Genomic DNA, 20,789 nt, shown 5'->3' with positions numbered 1-20,789 from the left:
GTGTTTACCCCAGTAGATGGGGGAGTCTTAGATGCACTGTGACTGAGTTAATAACTCGAACGATTGGGAAAGGCCCAATAAATTTGGGCCTGAGTTTCTTACATGGCAACGGTAGCCTGAGATATTTAGTGGAGAGATATACCCTCTGGCCTAGATGGAAAGGCCTTTGCGCCTTTTATCGGCACTCTTTTTATATGTGGCAAAAGAGTGACATAACGCATCCCTCACCACTTTCTAAACCTTTTGCATCTGGGCTATCCACTCCTGCGAGGTCGTATCATCTGGGCGCACCCGAGGACACTCCAGAATTGGGATGAACTCCTGCCCTGTAGCCATATGAAATGGGGTAAACCCTGTACTTTTGTGCACTGCATTGTTATATGCAACCTCTGCAAAGAGAATGAGTTCAAGCCCAATCGGTCTGTTGGTACTAGACGTAACATCTTAAGTAGCGCTCCACTATCGCATTTGCTCTCTCCACAGAACCATTTGTCGCGGGGTGGAAGGCTGTACTAAGTCCCTGTGATGACCCCACCATTGCCACGAATCTGCGCCAGAACCGGGCAGTGAATTGCACTCCCCTGTCTGAAATTATCCTTTGGGGGATGCCATGGAGTCTATACACATGGGTAATGAACAGTTTGGCCAGCTTCCTAGCAGATAGAAGGCCGCTTGGAGAACAGGTCTATTATGAGCCTGCTTGGAGAACAGGTCTATTATCGTCCAAATGACCTTCATCTATGATGAAGTCCATGGCTATTTGTTCCCATGGCCGAATTGGATCTGCCACCTGCTGTAAAAGTCCAGGAGGCCGGACAGGCCGGGCCTTCATGGTAGTGCAAACAACATAACTCCTTATATATTCCTCTATGTGCCTCCTCATGTGGGGCCACCAGAACTAGCGATTTACTAAATGTAGAGTCTTGAGGAACCCAAAATGTCCAGCCAAGTGAACGTTGTGGCAGCGACGCAGCACAGCCACCCGTACCACACTTGGTACATATAACTTCGACCCTTCCAGGCAAAGCCCTCTCGCTGTGTTAACGTTTGATTTTCTTGAAGCCACGGGTCCATTGGGAGTGCTGCTTTGATTGCTCTGGAGAGATCCTCCCCCTGGGCATACAGGTTTGGTGCCGGTGCAGCCTGTTGAGTGGCTAGCACCCTAGGCTGTGGGGTCGGGATGATAGCCTGCACTAAATCCTCCCTTTTATTATGATACTGTGGTTTGCGGGAGAGGGCATCGGCTAAGACGTTCTTGCCCCCCCCCCCCCGGTATATATTTCAATTGGAAGTTGAATTGCATACAAGGTCCATCTAACTTGTTTTGGTGACAATCTTTGTGGGGTCTGGAGGGCCTCCAAATTCTTGTGGTCCACCCAGACCTCGAAGGGTATCCCTCCTGCTTCTAGTAAATGCCGACCGTCAACAGGCCCCACCGGACCGCAAACGCCTCCTTTTCCCAAATGGGACAGTTGCATTCGGTCCCTGACAACTTCCTCGAGGTGTAGCACACGGCTGTAGAACTCCACTGTTCTTTTATAAGAGGACTGCAGCTATCGTCACATCACTAGTGTCTGTCTGAACCACAAATGGCTTTATGGGCTCTGGATGTTTAGTACTGGCTCTTGTGCAAAGACTTCAGATGCTCAAACGCTTACTGACACACTGTTGCCCATAACTGGACTTCCCGGTCGAGGGTTTGTCGTGAGATGTTTTGTGCGTAAGAGGTTGGTTAGTGGAAGGACAACTTGGGCAAAGGACAGGATGAACTGGCGATAGAAATTGGCAAACCCCAAAAAACTGTGCAACTGCTTGCGGGTTTTGGGAGCCTGCCAGTCCAACACCGCCTTCACCTTCACGGGGTCCATCTCCACCCCTTTAGGTGAAATGTGAAACCCAAGGTAATCCAGCTGCGTCCTGTGAAATTCACATTTAGACAATTTGATTTATAAATGTGGTCCAGCAGGTTTTTAAGCACTTGACGTACAAGAGTTACATGTTCTTCCATGGTCTTGGTATATATAAGGATATCGTCTAAATAGCTGAGTACCCCTTGATATAGATGCTCATGCAGCACTTCGTTAATTAGCTGCATGAACACCGCTGGGGCTCCTTGCAATCCAAAGGGCATAACCCGGAACTGGTATCTGCCTAGAGGACAATTAAAGGCTGTCTTCCATTCGTCACCAGCCCGAATGCGTACCCTATAGAATGCCTCCTTGAGATCGAATTTCGTGAATATGCATCCCTCTGCTAACCTAGCCAGCATGTCCTTCATTAAAGGGAGAGGGTACAAATGTTCCACACAGACAGCATTAAGGCCCCGAAAGTCAACACAGAGGCATAAGCCACCATCCTTTTTCTCCCGGAAAAGAACGGGGGTGGCCACCCTTGGTCTAGCTGGCTGAATAAAGCCCCTTTTAAATTCTTTTCAATGTATGCCCTCATTTCTGTTAGCTCTTGCGGGGTCATAGAATACATTCGGGGCTTTGGCAGTTTATCCCCAGGGAGTAGTTCTACTACACAATCTGTGGGGCGGTGAGAGGACAAAGTATCACATTTCTTTTCATTGCATACACCTTTTAAGTCTGCAAATACCTAAGGGAATCGCTCCTCTCCAGCTGTATGTACCAATGGCACTGTAGCTTGGAATCCCACCGGACCCTGGGCCATGGTTTGCGCCTCATGAAGAGGGGGGGTCAGGACCAAGGCCTATTCTGCGATGCCTACTACCACCACCCCACCATACAGTAGGTCCCCACTTATCCAGCCATGCCAGGCCTAGTACAACTTCCTCTGTAATGTGTGAAACCACTACAAAACGCAAGAGCTCCCGATGGGGCCCTATCCGCAATACCACCTGATCAGTTACATGTGTGGCTAGTTGGCTTCCCAATAATGACCCATCCATCTGGTTAAAACGCATCAGCCTAGCCAACTTCCTGAGACCCACCCCCAGACTATCAGCGACTGTGGCATTCATTAAGCAATGAGTGCACCCTGAATCGATCAGGGATTACGTGGAGTTTTGCATGAATTGGTCATAAAATGTGCTCTGAACATCATCTAAGTCACAACAATAGTAAAACACAGTCTGCTGAAAATAATACTACACAAACATTAGATGTTGCCATAGTTTAATTGAACATAACATGTAAACATTCACAGTGCAGGGAGGAAAACGTATGTGAACCGTTGGACTTAATAACTGGTTGACCCTCCTTTGGCAGAAATAACCTCAACCAAACGTTTCCTGTAGTTGCAGATCAGACCTGCACAACGATCTGGAGTAATTTTGGACCACTCCTCTTCACAAAACTGTTTCAATGTAGCAATATTCTTGGGATGTCTGGTGTGAATCGCTCTCTTAAGGTCATGCCACAGCATTTCAATCAGGTTGAGGTCAGGACTCTGACTGGGCCACTCCAGAAGGCGTATTCTGTGCTGTTGAAGCCATTTTTTTTTTGTTGAATTACTTGTATGCTTTGGGTCATTGTGCTGTTGCATCATCCATCCTCTGCGGAGCTTCAGTTGGCGGACAGATTGTCGTACGTTTTCCTACAAAATGTCTTGATAAACTCTTGACAAACATCTAATGTTTGTGCAGTATTATTTTCAGCAGACTGTGTTTTTCTATTGTTGTGACTTAGATGACGTTCAGAGCACATTTTATGATCAATTCATGCAAAACTCCACGTCATCCCAAGGGGTTCACATACTTTTTCTTGCAACTGTATATCTCCTTTGCTGTCTCCTCCCCCCCCCCCCCTTTCTTCCAAAGTGGAATACAAGAAAGCTTTTTCAAAATTACAGTGCAGAGTTCTGGAACAGGTATTATTAAGGTCAGAGACTGATAGTTTCTGTCTGCTCTGAATTCCAGCACTGTTTTAGATCTTATCTCCCTTCCCCCCCCCCCCCACCCACATTCACAGACACATATAGAACAACAAATTATGGCTCACTCAAAATGTCTTATTCTACAAAATTTACGAATATAAAATGCAAAACAACCACTCATATTTTATAATAATAGCATCTCAAAAACACTGTGATAATATTGTTGGTGTCTACAAGTACTGTAATTATATTTTTACCCTAAGAAACCTACAACAGCTCTCTCCTTTGGATAATGTTTGTATGATAATGTTTCTTCACTTGACTGGACAAATCAGGTTTCTCACTTGGATACATTCTATTTTCAATTTTTCACCCAATCACATTAATACTGTGTCCAGAAATGCTTATACAAATTTTCTTGTATAAAAGAAACAAGATTTAGTAGAGAACAAATATTTAAAGTAATTTCATTTATTGGGGGAGGGGGGAGTAAATCAAGAAAAAAATTGTTTGAAGAAAAAAATGGAATGTACTTACCAATATTTTATTATCTACTTTGTCGCTTTTAACTTCAAGCTTAACTTTCTTTTTCACAGAAATCTTTATCTTCCTTCCAATCACATCCTTGACGCTTTCTGAAATAGTAGAGAACATAAAATACTTTCAGTGTTCAAGATCTTAAAAAAAATCTATATATTTATATTATTATTTTATCCCCAAATAAAAATTATTCAACATAAATAAATAAATGACATTCTTCCTCTCTTATTAACAGCTTCAAAGTGAAATATTACGTGAACTCTATTTTAAAAAGTAAATCAAGTTCCCCTGTGTTTATGGGTTGATTGTAAAGACTTAAGAAATGGTAAAAGGCTTACTCATTTTAAGGTACTTGGCCCCTTTCTGGTTATGTAAAAAAATAAGTATGCTCCATGTCCCAAGGGTGCTTTTTCAAGAGGCAACTGAACATTCTGGTTTTTCTTTGAAGACGTTTTGCTTCTCACCCAACAAGCTTCTTCAGATCTGAAGAAACGTCTTCAAAGAAAAAACAGAAAGTCCAGTTGCCTCTTGAAAAAGAATACCTTTAGGACAACCCATGACCTGGATGACTGAGAATTTCTTATATACTACAAACAAGTTAACCCCATTTAAATGTTTTACTGCTTCAACACACAGATATTTTATCTTCATTTCAACACTATAGGTAGAGGGATATATCAAATACCACACACTATTTTCATTTTGTAGTCCAGTGTGTAATTTAAATAAATATCAATGCAAATTTGGAATATGAACAAAGTACCTGCTTACATTTAGCATTAACTCAGAAAACCTATAAGATTAGAATCAGTTGTACAGGTGCAAATATTTAGAATATTGTTAGGGAGAATCTGGGAGGAATCTATCAGACTTTTTGTTTGATTTGCTTGTTGCTGAAATGTGTGGTATCACCATTTCTAGACTGAACTTGCTTATAGTCGTCTGCAACCTTCAAAAAAGAAGGAAAGAAAAAAGGTTGTAGACACCCATATGTCTGGGAACGAATTTCAAAAGATTAACAAATAATTGCGCACCAATGATTCCACTATCCAGAAAATCTTCTACAAGTGGAGAAGATTTCAAACAACTGCCAACTTGTCCCGGCCATCCCAGCAAGTTCAGCCACAGAGCACAACAAATGACGCTGAAATATGACAGCCAGTTTGGTCTAGTGCAGCGATGGCGAACCTTTTTTGGCTCGCGTGCCATAAGTGGGGGGAGCAGAAGGAGGTCGTGTCCAGGCGTGCCGCACCCATAATGCAATGCGCGACCCCTCAGTGTGCATGCGTGCACTACAGGCGCGACCCCCCCATTTTTGCATGCTTTTTCACCCTCCCCAGGCTCCAGAGGCTTTATAGGAGCATGGGGAGGGCGAAAACAGCCTCCCCCGCCCCCCGGGAAGCCCTCCGGAGGCTTCAGGGATCTTCAGGAGGCTTCCCTGAAGCCTCCGAAGCAGTCAAAATGACCCTCGGAGCAAACTGGTTTGCTCGGAGGGTCGTTTTAAGCGCTCCGAAGGCTTCAGGGACCTTCAAGAGGCTTCCCTGAAACCTCCAGAGCAGTCAAAACGACCCTCCGAACAAACAGGAAGTGTGTTCCCGAATTTCCGGTTTGCCCCTAGAGCCGATTTTTTGCGCTCCGGAGGCTTCAGGGAAGCTCATGAAGCCTCCGGAGGGCCTCCAAGAGGAGTGGGGGATTCTCTTTTCGCCCTCCCCAGGCTCCTATAAAGCCTCTGGAGCCTGGGGAGGGTGAAAAATGGCTTTAAAAAAGAGTGAACTCAGCTGGCCAGCGCGCACATGCGTGCTGGCCAGCTAACAGGGCAGCGCCTCGCATGCCCTGACAAATGGCTTCACGTGCCACCTGTGGCACACATGCCATAGGTTCGCCATCACTGGTCTAGTGGTTAAAGCACTAGGCTAGAAAGTAGGAGGCCATGAGTTCAAGTCCTGTCTTATCCATGAAAGCCAGCTGGGTGACTTTGAACCAGTCACCCTCTCTCACGGATTGTTGTTTTCAGGAGAATAGGAGGAGGAAGATGTGTTTGTAAAAATAATAAATAAAAAAGTTAAAAAAAATAATAAAGACAGAATACAAATAAACAAGCAAATAAAATATACAAATAAGTCTCTAAGAACCCCAGAATTTCATCAATAAATCTACTTTGTGGGTTTTTTGTAATCATGCACTCATGAACTTTGACATCACTCATGGGGAGAGCTCTCTGAGATAGTTATCTGGGAGAGATGTGCCAGGAAGAAACCTTTGTTCTCCAGGAAGAACATCAGGGCAAAATTAAATTTTGTTCCCTGTCACAAGGACTTCTGGATCAAAATGTTTTGCACAAGTTAGGCAACAATAAGAGTTATTTGGCCACAGTGACAGAAGACATTTAGTGAAAATTAAAGAAAGCATTTCACTAGAAGAACTTGATACCAAACCTGATACAGGTAGTCCTCAACTTACAATGGTTTGTTTAGTGAACCACGTAGTCAAAATTCAGACACTTAGCAACTGAGTCATATTTATGATATCTGCAATGTCCCAGGGTCATATGATCACATTTTGTGACCTTTTGACGAACAAAGTCAATGGAGAAGCCAGATTCACTTAGCTTAACCACTGAAGTGATTCACTTAACTGTGACAAGAAAGGCCTTAAAATGGGGCAAAACTTACTTAACAATAGAAATGTTGGGCTCAATTGTGGTTGTAAGTCAACTACCTGTATTGTAAAGAAAGCCTGGTTTGTGGCTGCTTTTCTGTATCAGGACCTGGCCACTCATCATCACAGCACCCATTGTAAATCATTTACTGTACCAGAGGGTGCTTCAGGATGATATACAGGTACAGTATAGGTGGTACCTTGCTCAATAGTAGTAACTGTGAGAAGGATCTTGGAGTCTAGTGGACAACTATTTAAATATGACCCAGCAGCTGCCAAAAAAGCCAACACGGTTCTAGGCTACATAAACAGAGGGATAGAATCAAGATCATGTGAAGTGTTAATACCACTTTATAATGCCTTGGTAAGGCCACACTTGGAATACTGCATTCAGTTTTGGTCACCACGATGTAGAAAAGATGTGGAGACTCTAGAAAGAGTGCAGAGAAGAGCAACAAAGATGATTAGGGGACTGGAGACTAAAACATATGAAGAACGGTTGCAGGAACTGGGTATGTCTAGTTTAATGAAAAGAAGGACTAGGGGAGGCATGATAGCAGTGTTCCAATATCTCAGGGGTTGCCACAAAGAAGAGGGAGTCAAACTATTCTCCAAGGCACCTGAGGGTAGAACAAGAAGCAATGGGTGGAAACTAATCAAGGAGAGAAGCAACTTAGAACGGAGGAGAAATTTCCTGACAGTTAGAACAATTAATCAGTGGAACAGCTTGCCTCCAGAAGTTGTGAATGCCCCAACACTGGAAGTCTTTAAGAAGATGTTGGATAGCCATCTGTCTGAAACGGTATAGGGTTTCCTGCCTAGGCAGAGGGTTGGACTAGAAGACCTCTACGGTCCCTTCCAACTCTGCTATTGTATTATTGTATTATTGATATGTGGCCAACTATCAAAAGATTGAAATTGAACTGAAAATGGACCTTGCAACATGACAATGATCCTAAACATTCCAGTAAATCCATTGAGAAATGACTGGGGGAGAGGGGATTCACTGAGATCCTGCGAGATGATTTGAAACGGACCTTACATGCGAGAAACCCCTCAAACATTGTGCGGCTGAAAAAATCTGCCTAGCAGAGTGGGATTCCTCAAAATGAATTATCAGGGACTGGTGGGCAGTTCTACGAAATGCCTACTTGGGATTCTTTCTGCCAAAGGGGGCAATACCAGGTACTTGAACCAAGGGCATACTTACATTTTCCGGAGGAGAAAATGGCATAATCTGATTATTTCTGCTGAACAAATTATTGCAAAATCCATTTTTCATTGTCTTTTTAAAAATGTATATACTGTTTAGATAAGGAATATATATATATATATATATATATATATATATATATATATATATATATATATATATATATATATATATATATATATATATATATATATATATATACACACACACACACACACACACACACACACACATTTGTTTTAAAAAACCACTTTAAATAAAGTGCATTTTTATATGACTAATGCTTGCTCTCATTTATATTTAGATATTCTACATAACAGCCATTTTCACTGTATACATAAATGTAATTTTTGAGAAACAACCATCACCTTTTTAAGCTGTCCCTCCCATCTACCCACCAGAATACTACATTAGTTCCAAATGTTTTTCTCTGACAGAATTAAAATGGGATCTCCAAAATATGTAAAGACACTTCCTCTAGCAATCAAATCTCTGACTTATGGCCTATCAACATACTCGTCCTTGAACTATGTACAAAACAAATTACACTGCTGGACTCTAAGCGCAATAATTTTCCCCTGTTAATATTTTTGTATTCTAAATATTCCACATACTGAGCCAAGACAGAGCATGGATAGCTGCCATTCCAAAATGGGCTTCACATGACTATTACTCAAACTGCTGTTATAAGTTTGATGCCAAATTTTCATTCAATTCTAATACCATCTGTCACAGGTCACAAACAACTTCCTTCTCAAAGACTTTTCATGCATTTTTTTCTTTCTTTCTTTCTCGTTCCCTCTGCATAAGAAGTAGACTAGAGGTCATAGGCAGAACTATATTTAAAACTCAGACTTAGGGAGACGACGGGATTTCTTGCACAGGCTAGCTATTTAGCAGATGAAAGAAGTTACATCATTCATCTCCACTTGTGCAATACTGTTGTGCTCTGCCTGCCCTGAAGCATTTCATTTTTTGTCCTCCTATTTACAACATAATGCAAGTGACTATGGGTCAGATTTATACGAACAAGTTTGTCATCTTATCCAAGGATAAATCACATGTACTAATTGGTAAGCTGCCCAGGAGAGTTGGGTGGCACAGAAATTTAATAAACAAATGAATAAATAAGAAAGTAAATAAATAAATATATATATATATATATCTCATGAAATAAGATATAAATAAAATGAAATAAACAAATACAATACAATAATAATATAATAGGGTAGCAAAACACCAAAGCTAGCCCTAACTATTGTTCTAATAGAGCTGGTTTGGTCTAGTCAAGTGCAAGGGTGTCAAAACCGATTTCATTGAGCGCCGCATCAGTGTTGTGTTTGACCTTGCGGGGCGGGGATGGACATGACTGAGGTGAGCATGGCCAGCTTGATGTCACTCATGTCAGGGGCGCTATGGCGGCCCGAGTGCTCTGCCAATGAAAACAGGCTCCTGCGCTCCATTTTTGGCTGCGACAGCCTCCTGCAACCCTCTGCCTGTGAAAATGGAGCTCAGGAGGGCTGCACGCGGCCCTCACGTGGTCCATTTTTGCTGGCAGAGGCACCACGGGCTAGGTCTTCACTGTTTCCAGGGCAGCGCTGCAGGCCAGATCTAAGCACCTTGTGGACCAGATCCGGTCCCCGGGCCTTGAATTTGACATCCCTAGCCAAAAACCAGGAAACTATTCCAGTCATGTCTTATGAATGAAAGATGGCTGGATGACTTTGAGCCAATAATTATCTCTCAGCCCAATTCTCATTAGGTTGTTGCTGTGGGGAAAATAGGAGGAGGAAGAAGTATTAGGTATGTTTGCCGCCTTGAGTTATTTATTAAAAAAATAAAGGCAGGATTTTAAAAAACCTAAACATCTAAAAACCTAAAAAATTTTTTTTAAAGATGGAGTCTGGTGGTCTGCTGTCTAGGGAATTTTTAGGATTTTTGTGCAATGGAAATCACACAGCTTTGGATTTGCTTTTGTTGTATGTATAGTATGGGTGGTTGCATGATGTTTAGAGGCCTTCCTGGGAAGAAGGAAAAGAGAGAAAAAAGCAGTGATGGTCTGGCAGTTTCTATCAATCTGGAGGACAGGAAGGAGCATTGGAAGGTGGCATGAATACTGAATAGAGATAATGGATGACCTAGAACCGTGATGGCGAACCTATGGCATGCGTGCCACAAGTGGCACGCGGAGCCATTTGTCAGGGCACGCGAGGCGCTGCCCTGTCAACTAGCCAGCGCGCATGTGCGCGCTGGCCAGCTCACTTCACCTTTTTAAAAGCTATTTTTCGCCTTCCCCAGGCTCCAGAGGCTTTATTAGGAGCCTGGGGAGGGCGAAAAGAGCCTCCCCCGCCCCCCCGGAGGCTTCAGGGACCGTCCCTGAAGCCTTCGGAGCGCTTAAAACCACCCTCCGAGCAAACCGGAAGTGACTTCCGGGTTGCTCGGAGGGTCGTTTTAAGCGCTCCGAAGGCTTCAGGGACAGTCCGAGGCTTCCCTGATGCCTTCGGAGCGCTTAAAACGACCCTCCAAGCAACCCGGAAGTCACTTCTGGTTTGGTCGGAGGGTGGTTTTAAGTGCTCCGAAGGCTTCAGGGACTGTCCGAGGCTTCCCTGATGCCTTCGGAGCGCTTAAAACCACCCTCCGAGCTCCGGTTTGCTCGGAGGGTGGTTTTAAGCATTCCGAAGGCTTCAGGGACTGTCCGAGGCTTCCCTGATGCCTTCGGAGCGCTTAAAACGACCCTCCGAGCAACCCGGAAGTCACTTCCGGTTTGGTTGGAGGGTGGCTTTAAGCGCTCCGAAGGCTTCAGGGACCGTCCGAGGCTTCCCTGATGCCTTCGGAGCGCTTAAAACGACCCTCCGAGCAACCCGGAAGTCACTTCCGGTTTGCTCAGAGGGTGGTTTTAAGCACTCCGAAGGCTTCAGGGAAGTCTCTGGACAGTCCCTGAAGCCTCTGGAGGGCCTCCGGGGGGTCGGGGGAGGCTCTTTTCGCCCTCCCCAGGCTCCTATAAAGCCCCTGGAGCATGGGGAGGGCAAAAAAAACCATGTAAAAATGGGGGGGTTGCGCGTTTTGCGCGCATGCGCACTGGGGGGGTCGCGCGTTGCATTATGGGTGCGGCACGCCTGCACTCGACCCCCCTGCACTCCCCCCACTTGTGGCACGCGAGCCAAAAAAGGTTCGCCATCACTGACCTAGAAGGTGGGAAAATGCCAGGAGAGGGAGAGAGAGAGAGAGAGGTTCCATCTGTCCTAGCCAGTGTCGTTCTCTTAGATTGGGAAGTTGGAAGCTAGCAGAAACAGAGGAATATGTGGATAAATGTGGAAGAAGGTACAGAACAGGGGACTACTTGAAATCTAGATGGCAGGATAAGAGGCCATGAAGGAGTACAGAAAGAGGCAAAAAAGAATATGGAGAAAAGGACAGGTGGGTAAAATAGTGAATGGAATTGTGGAAGATTGTGCAAGAAAGTGAAGCTGGGAATAGCAGAGGGGAAATGGAAAAAATTGAGAATTATGGAACTTCGAAAGGGTTATTGAGAAAGGATTAAAGGCGAATGCAGAAGAGACATGGGTATTGAACAGTACAAAGACAGCATTATTTTGGACAGTATGTGTTGGCAGACAGGAACAAGTGGTAGGCAAGGATGTGTACTGAATTGGGGGTGCTGGTGATGGCAGATTGCAGAGACTTTATGAAGGCATTAGGTTAGCCATTCTGGGGAATGGTGATGGTCAATTTGATATAAGTACCTTCTTTTCAGCATCATCCTTTGAACAAGGGATTATTTGGCCTGAAATCATTATTCCACTGCTCCATAAGAGCACCAGCTCTTTAAGTCACATTCATTCACAACTTCATTGTTGATAAGAGAGCAGATGTGGTAGTGTACAAGGAATTGCCTTGAAGCAAAAGGAAGAGCTACTATGAAGGCAATGCTCAGATATGTGTGGCTTGAGCCCATTTCAAGAAACTTAAGTTGGGAAAAGATCTCAGACAGACCTGTCCCTAATTTATAAAAATAAAATCATGGAGAGAAGCTCTTGCAAGACTGAAATTAGGGTAGGTGTCAGATTCTTCAATAGTTTAATTCAATGGCTGGCAGCACAGAGGCTGGAAGTGTGGTAGTGATTGTTGAAGGTATTTTGGTTGCGACCACGTAAGCTGTGTGTTGTAAATCCCTTGTATATGAACCCAGCACATTTCTTTTCTGAGTCCAATCTTGTTGTTGAGCTGACAGTAGAATCTCCTTGGCTACTTGTTTATGGAGATTCTCAGTCTTCCAGGGTCATGATTGTCCCAAAGCTACTTTTTCAGGAGGCAACTGAAGAAAAACCAGAACGTCCAGTTGCCTCTTGAAAAAGCACCTTTGGGACTGTTATCACTGTATTTATTATCATTAGATTATTGTAGTGTGGATGTTTTCCTTGTAAACTATTGACGTGCACATGATTACAATGGTCTAAGAATCTAATGAATATATAATTACTTCTACTCCAAGTTATTCTCCACTCAATTATTCTGAATGAGTTTAAATCCAATTACAATATATATAAAGTAACTTTTCCACAATATTCAAAGCAAGCTCACACATTCACTTGGAAATGGTTTTTCCCCATCTGATACATTTATAAAAAAGCATGTTTTCCCATCTGATCCATTTACTTTGTATTTAATTAACTACATTATGTACTACCAGATTTTCAATGAAGCTCTTATTTAGCATCATCTATTCATTATACCCATTCAGCGTTCTTGAGATATTTTGAGCATATTCCTATATCAGCAAATCTGCTTATACTATAGAATGATTTAGCAACGTATTGCTCAACTAATAACACAGATATATAACAAGCTCAGTTTTATGTTAGTCACATTTTGATGTTTTAAAACAACAATCTGTGCATAACCATATGTGGATTTGTTATAGATTCCACAGAGTTCTACAATGAAGTAAATGGACCACACCGCACATTGGCACACAGTTGGAAGCTAAGAAAATTGCCCCCAAGTTCTGCTGCATGCATGCCTGCACAATCAAAATTCAGTCTATTTCCTGGGCAGTGTTCTGTTTACTGTGGTAAACTGGAATAAATTAAACTGTGCCTTCACTCTACTACCATGCTCCTTTATATAAATATATTTCAAATCCTTTTATTGTAACAAGTCAGACTAAAATTTAACATTTCCAGGTAAATCTAGTTGGAGAGCTTTCATTAAGAAACAGCCATTCTATATCTATTACCAGGGTTATTACACAAGTGGAAAAGGAAGAAAAGTAGGAAATGGTGCATACCTAGGCAAAATAATGTGCTGCCTTTGGAAGGTGAACAGCCATCCTTTCACAATGTCTGAAAACCTATACTGTACATATTTATTTGTGGGACTTCTTCCCCCAGGTAAACATAGACATGAGCGAGACAATCAGAGCACCCTTCTGAAATATTTAGCCTGTACACATATTTGAGCAAGCAATGCAAAATCAATGTATTTTTATGACCCAGAATTTAGCATGGTTTTAATCTGCTAGACAAGCATTCTCAGAATTTGGCATAACAAGAAGCGCAACAAACAATATGAAAGTAAATTACAGTAATCAGTACAGGAAAAGACATGATGCATACTTAATTATTTTGGCAGCATCATATATTCACCAGCTGCCCTGATTTTGGACTACAGGAAAGCATATTCAAGCCTACAATAAGCAACGCCTGCCTTCTCAAAAGGTTTTAATGCAGTGGGTCCTTTTTTAAATAACAGAGGAAACGTTGCTTTAATTAAGCAAGATGAAAACAGCCAAGAACACCGGATCTGCCCTTCAGCAATTCCTTTTCATAACAAGATGTAGGTAAAGATGATCCCCCTCCACAGTGGGACTAGCAACAGATGCTTTGACAATCTTCCTTCTTGGCCTTTACACCCCCTGAAGCACTGCAACCAGTTGCCCTAAATCATGATTTGCCCAGCGGGAGAAGTACAGGCGAGGGTTCCTAGTTAAGGAAAACCTCTGCCCGCGTTTTCTATGGGAGAAAGCTCCCAAGCCATTCAACTGAGGCGGGAAAGGAAGATATCACCAATGACTGGAACCAATGGAAAGCCCCTGGGGGCAAACGTGAGCCCCCAGGGGTGTCAGTTTTCTCCCTCTGGCTCGTCGCCATTCAGACGTGAAAGGAGAAGAAACCTCGGCCCGGAGGAGCGAGCCGCCTTCAGCACCGCCTCGAAAGGTTCACAGCGGTTGTACTTAGTTTCCTTACAGACGCCAAGCGTTCCGCTCCATTTGCCTACTTTATTACCGAGATTTTGCAAAGGCTGCGCAATCTCCTTCTGCTCGCGTCTCCCCACCCCCAAGTAACTCTCTTCCAGGAACAGAGGAGCCAAAGGGCGCCTCAGCTTCAGCCAGCCCTTATCTTTCCCGCCACGCCCTCCGTCTCCGTAGAGCATTTCACGCAAAGGATAAAAGAGTGCGGGGCTAGCCAGGTGGAGGGGGGGGGCGCATTTCATCCCTCACCTCGGGATCGCTGTCGGGAAACGGCTTCTCCTCCTCCTCCTCCCCCCCCTTCCAATCTCCCGCGCTCCGGTGTCCACCGTTCCCCCGAAGCGGGGAGAAGAGAGAGGAAGCGCACATGCTTACCCAGCAACTCTTTGGGAACGTCCGCGCTCTCTTCGGTCATCCTTGCTGGGGGCTTTGCCTTCCCTCTTTGGAGCGCGAGCCGGGAGGCGAACGTGTTGCTTGCTGGTGACAATTGCTCGCGTTTCCCGCTCTCCGCCCTCACCTTCCCTAGGTGCCCCCGCCTCAGGCTAGGCTAGGCGAACGGATTCCGATCAGCTGTTTAGAAAAGAGGCGGAGGAAAAGGGCCCCGCAATCCTGCTGGTGCTGGTCTCCCCGCCGCTTTCCGAGGAGGACCGGGGGGGTGGTGGATTTAAAAAGATGGTAAAGCCGAGGGAGAGTTACAAGATTATTGCTGCACGACGCCTCTTCATCTCAGCTGCAGGCGGAGCAAGGTTTCGCGAGGGGAGAAGACCGCAGCCCAGACCGCCTTCGCGCGGCTCGGCTCTCCTTTTTTCCCTGCTGCGTCTGCGCTCCTCGCTTTCGCTTTTTCCTCTTTCCTCCTTCCTGGCCACGGACGAGCTTCCCTCTCTCCTGCCCGGCTTCCCCCCAGCCTCACGCAGTCACCTCCCGGCCTGAGATGCGAGCGGAAGGCGTGGGTGGAGGCGGCGCTGGCGGCATTCCTGGTTTTGGCGGACCCCAGCCCGGGCCGGGGGGCTTCCCTTCGGGCACCCACGCAAGCCCGCTCCAGCCAAGCGACGGCCTCCTCCTTCCCCTCGCGAGAGGCAGCCGCGGTCTGAGCGTCCGCCCGAGAAATGCTGGAGTTTGGGCGAGAAAGCTCGCCTAGGCAGAAGGGGATTTCTTACCCTTCGCCAGCCCGGCGTTAGCTCATAGATTCCATGCGCGCAAACCAGGCAGGGAGCCGGAACGTGCATATAAAGGACACTGGCGGCTCTCCCTTTGGTCCCTCCTTCGTTCCCACGAATTGCAGAATCTAGCAGCAAACGACGGAGAGAGATCGGGGGCCATCTGCTGGTTTCAGATTTACTCAACGTGGAGGGGGGGGGGGAAAGATCCCTCCCCCTGTGCTCCCATTCCCACCATCTTTTTTTTTTTAAGAAAAGCTGCTTTTTAAGGTGATTAACGCTTCTTAAAAAGCATCCCCGACCCTTCAAGTGAGGCTGGATCCGAGCAACCCCTGAAGGGTCGTGCATGCAATGCAATGTTATTTCATTTTACCCTCGTTTACAATCTAACTTCGCTTCATTGAGTACTTCGACAAGATGTTTACAACTTACCCAGCTGGAGCTGTGGTGTACAGAAAAAGCAGGCTTTATTAAATATGATTCTATTCAGATTTCTGAGGATGTTTAGAGCCTGGACCGGACTCGAATTCTTATAGGGAAAAATGTATTAACAAAGTAGGATCAGTTTTAGGAACTTGGGAGGCACTAACTTTGCACCCAGCGTTCTTCAGCTAATAATAATAAATAGAAAACTGTTTAATCTCAAGCATCCCTGAAGTGTTACTAACAATGTGGAGTTTGAAAGAATTGTCTCAAGCATAGTGATAACTTTCAGATTTATTCCGTAACTTAGTTTCATTAGGGAAAAAATGAAATGGGTTTATTATATTGCTTTTTTATGTTGGTGCTAAAACTCTTCTGCTGCTTTTGGCTGATTCAGAAGTAGCTTTTAAATACTGTTTTCACAGACATACAAGTAGCAATTTGATGATAGTTGGTGATTTAAGACGTAGTAAATACCTCAACTTCTTTGCTCATTGCTGACACTTAAACTTTTTAAAGCTTTTTATAAGCTCTGGAGCAGCTCACCTTAATTTTGTGTCTTCCAAGTATGATGCACTATGATACCCTTGATATGCCTTGGAAAATATTTTATGGATTTGGGTGAAATTCTGGTTCATGCCAGATTTGTACTTTAACCTTCCACATTACACTTTCTGAAGGCAGGGAGTTCCAGTTGCTTCCTTAAAATGTATAGCTTTAGCAACACATGTCAGTTTTGTAAGGATTTTTAAATTATGCTAAGGGGTGGTGTTTGATTTTTGGTATGTGTGTGTGTGTGTGTATTTAACCAATGTATATAACTCTTCATCTACCCAGGGGAACTATAGGTAGCACACAGAAATAAAAACACCAAAAACTATATTCACAACCCAATGGACCACAGCATGCCAGGCTCCCCTTGTCCTCCATTGTCTTCTGGAGTTTGTCCAAATTCACATTCAAGGACGTCTAACCATATCCTCTCTTGTCTACCTCTCCTTTTGCCTTCAATCTTTCCCAATATCGGACTTTTCCAATGAGTCCTCTCTTCTCATTAGGTGGCCAAGCTATTTGAGTTTCAGTTTCAGTATCTGTCCCTCTAAAGAACAGTCAGGGTTGACTTCCTTTAGGATTGACTGATTTGACCTCCTTGCAGTCCAAGGGACTCTCAACAGTCTTCTCCAACACCACAATTCAAAAGCATCAATTTTTTTCGCACTCAGACTTCCTTATGGTCCAACTCTTCACAGCTATACATTACTACTGGGAAAGCCATAGCTTTGACTAAATGGACCTTTGTCAGCAAGCTGATGTCTCTATATGCTGTCTAAGTTTGCCATAGCTTTCCTCTCAACTTATTACATTATCAACATATAAATGAAATGGCAATCACAGCAGAATTCCACATCCTGGCCCCCGTCTCTTAGAAGAGCTGAAAGCTAAAGGGTTGAGGTATCTGTATCTTAGGGAGGTTGGTTGCCGAGAAATCATACTAACTGGGACCTATCATATGATACCAGAGCATGTTTGTTTCCCAATACCTCTAGAATAGCTTTCTCCAACCTTAGGCTGTCTCCGGGTGCGTTGTACAATTCTTGACTATTGTGGTCTGCAAACCATTTATATATAGGAATCCAATCTGAGTATGAAATAAGATTAAATGACTGTGAATAAATGTGAAATATTGTGATGCGTTATATAATTATCTCAATCTACCTTGAGACCATGATGTTTGCTGCAGTTTCTTCTTATAATCTTTTTATTATCAAACTAGATAACCTTGCAAAAATATTTGAAAGGATAAATGTTAGGCATCATATTTTTATTCTTCTATCTTTGAAGGTAGAAGATTTGTTGCCTTATTACTGCATCTGAAAAAATATATTCATAATAAACACTAGATCAGTATTATATTATGTCATGTGTTTATGTAAGTATTTTTTTACTTTATTGTGGTCAATATTATCAAACATAAAAAAACTTAATAATTTGCTGATTTAGTATTCATGTATGCTTTTTTGTTATAGATGATTACATGTATAATGTGTTAATGTGATTAGTGAATAATAATCCTATGATTTACAATGTTGGTATTTGTCCACATGCCAAAATGTGTGTCTAATTGAACAGACAGCAATTCCTGTCAATGCAGAAAAATTTTCCTGCCCATTTATTGAAGACTCTACATGAAATTTTCTCAAAAATTGAACAAAAGAAAGACTGCAACTTGCAAGGTCTTCTTAGTACATATTACAAACTTAAAGCATCCAATATAAACCACTAACAGAAGAATTACTCATGTCTACTTAGATGTAACCATAATTAAGTTATTACAGTTTATTCCCAAATAAGTCATAACTTTATGATTTCCTAGACAAATCTGAGTTGTTCATCTAACGTTTTGTTTTATCCTGAATAATTTGTATTATAAATATTGGCTTCTTGATCCAATTCTGCTTGATGCCTCTTTCTCTGAAGTGTTCCCAACAGTTGTTTCTTGTGGCTTTTTGTGCAGGTATGTGATACTGGAAAGGAACATGTTAATCTAAACCAGCAACATATATTTATTATCTGTTGCTGGTTTGGTCATCTGATTAACATGTTCCTCTGAAGATTTTCTTCCTGTCTCCCCCCCCCCCCCAGCTCAATGTATATTTTGGTTAAATAGATGACTAATCCATGAACAAAGTGGCTACTTTATCCTCATCCAGTGGGTTTCTGCCAGGATCAAGTTTATATTATTGATCATAAAACAGCTAACTATATTTTATTCGTCCACTCCTATCTTTCTTGGCTGTACCTATCTATCATTTGTCTTTGCAACTTTATTCTTCATTTTTTCCCTTTCCCATGCATAATCAAATAAGGGTACAATTCTAAACTGTTCCGCTGACAGCAAAATTATAAGGTATTCAATAAACAATGACAGTTCTCTCTTTCTGGCACTAATTCATTTGCACCGCTGTCAAGGAAGCATCATTAAATTTTCAATGCATTACCAGTCCTTTACTGATAGTAGACATTAGCACACGTTCTTTGCAGGAGGTCAAAATGGTTTTGCAATGTCCTGTTGAATTTTCTACTCTGGGAAATTCATTTATTTTCTGATGTCAGATATTTGGTGTGCCAGCAAGGTTAGCACAGCAGAGAGATTTTGTAGCAGAGTGTGAAATACAAATAGATATAAACAGATCAATCTTTTCACTTGGTAATGAAGTCTGACATGTGTGATCCAGCAGAACTATAGAACTTTAAATTTAAAGCTGTTAAGAAAAAAATTACTTGAATCACTCAAAGCCTTTTTGACAGTTTCGTCTTTACTTAATCGCTGTCAGCATTATTTCTTTCATGTAAAACTATATCAGCATCATTAGGTTGTATACACTCCATAAATAGAGATCATGCCGCTGTTCTTCACACTATATGTGAATCACACTATATGACAAAGCTATTTTGGAGTATATTACATGCCTAAACCTAGTTAATAAGAACTTCTTCGGTTGTTTCTTTCAGGACAATCCTTTGTAGATTTATTTGGAAGTAAAAGTTCCATTCAGTTCAAAACGCATTCTAAGTGTGCATAAAATTGAATTGAACAAAGTGAGTTTCCAAATAAGTTACATTTTATAATTGTTTAAATGCTACCAATAAAAAATATTCAGACTGAAAATAAAAAATCCACTTGGAGTATACACATTTCTAATCATATCTTATTGATTTTAAGGCAATGGTATATAATGTACCTCCATTAAAATACTCTAGAACAAGGGTGTCAAACTGGATTTCTTCGGGGCCAGATCAGCATTGTAGTTTTCCTCTGCGGGCCGACTGGGGGAGGGGGGGATAGGACAGATGCCTCCTGCGGCATTCTGCCAGCCAAAACGGGCCAAGGGGGGCACACACCCTCCCCTTGCCAGTTTTCGGCCTGGACGGCCTCCTGCAGCACTTTGCCAGCCAAAAAAATTCTGCAAAGCTCAAAAACATCTGTTTTACAACAGTCAAATAATTTCATCATCTATTTGTTTTATCATGTTACAATTTATAATATTTTTCTAAGTATCTTCCTGAGGATTCGCCCCCTTGCCCCAATGTGTTAGGATGTGTACAGTAATACTTTGGAGAAGTGAAATCAGAAGCAAGGGATCACTGTTCACACTATATTTGAATAGAATATAGACTGTATTCAATGACAATTTGAATTTACGTAGGCACACTAGGGTAGATTTCACAAACCATCCATTGTTTGTGAATTTGGCTTATGTTTCATCCAATAAATGGGATTAACAATGTAATCCTAGTTTCTGCAGCTTGGTTTTCATTATGTTTCGAGTACTTCCTTGCATTTACCAACATTTCTGCCCAAGATTATTTTTAAATTATCTGGTTTTATTTTCCTGTTTTAACTTTCCTGTGTTGGCAGAAGGGACAGTATGTGTATATTGCCATTCTGAACTAAACCTTGGATTATTTTTATTATTTAATTAAGACATACGTAATTTATGGTTTGCACACTATAATACTGGATTTACCAATTGTAATAAGCCACAGTATGGATTAAAAAGAAGAAGGTTCAGTGCATTTTTCCTTCGTGAATGTGTTTCTTAGAGCATTTCTAGTTTACCTTACATAAAACATATGGTAATTTTACTGTGGATTCATATATGTGATCTGGCCTTTAGGGTTCTGGGCCCAGCCCGCTTTAGCCTAGGTTTTT

General features: G+C 42.7%; 1 protein-coding gene across 2 annotated transcripts in view; it reads right to left on the bottom strand.

Annotated features, from left to right (window-relative positions):
* Window positions 1-15,798, bottom strand: part of CARMIL1 (capping protein regulator and myosin 1 linker 1) — a 162,444-nt gene extending 146,646 nt beyond the window's left edge. Inside the window, exons 1-2 of one of the 2 annotated variants that reach the window (XM_081950267.1) lie at window positions 14,871-15,798; window positions 4,375-4,472 (exon numbers count right to left, since the gene is read on the bottom strand). In XM_081950267.1, the coding sequence (XP_081806393.1) occupies window positions 4,375-4,472; window positions 14,871-14,910 (138 nt within the window). In that variant the 5' untranslated portion in view covers window positions 14,911-15,798. The remainder of the gene's footprint in view (window positions 1-4,374; window positions 4,473-14,870) is intronic. The other variant, XM_081950268.1, reaches the window with a different exon arrangement.
* Between the last annotated feature and the right edge of the window lie 4,991 nt (window positions 15,799-20,789).

The sequence above is a fragment of the Natrix helvetica genome, assembly GCF_964273705.1.
Source record: "Natrix helvetica genome assembly, chromosome: 4".
Classification (NCBI taxonomy): Eukaryota; Metazoa; Chordata; class Lepidosauria; order Squamata; family Natricidae; genus Natrix; species Natrix helvetica.
Note: the sequence above shows the minus strand (reverse complement) of the source record. Positions and strands in the feature narration are given on the sequence as shown.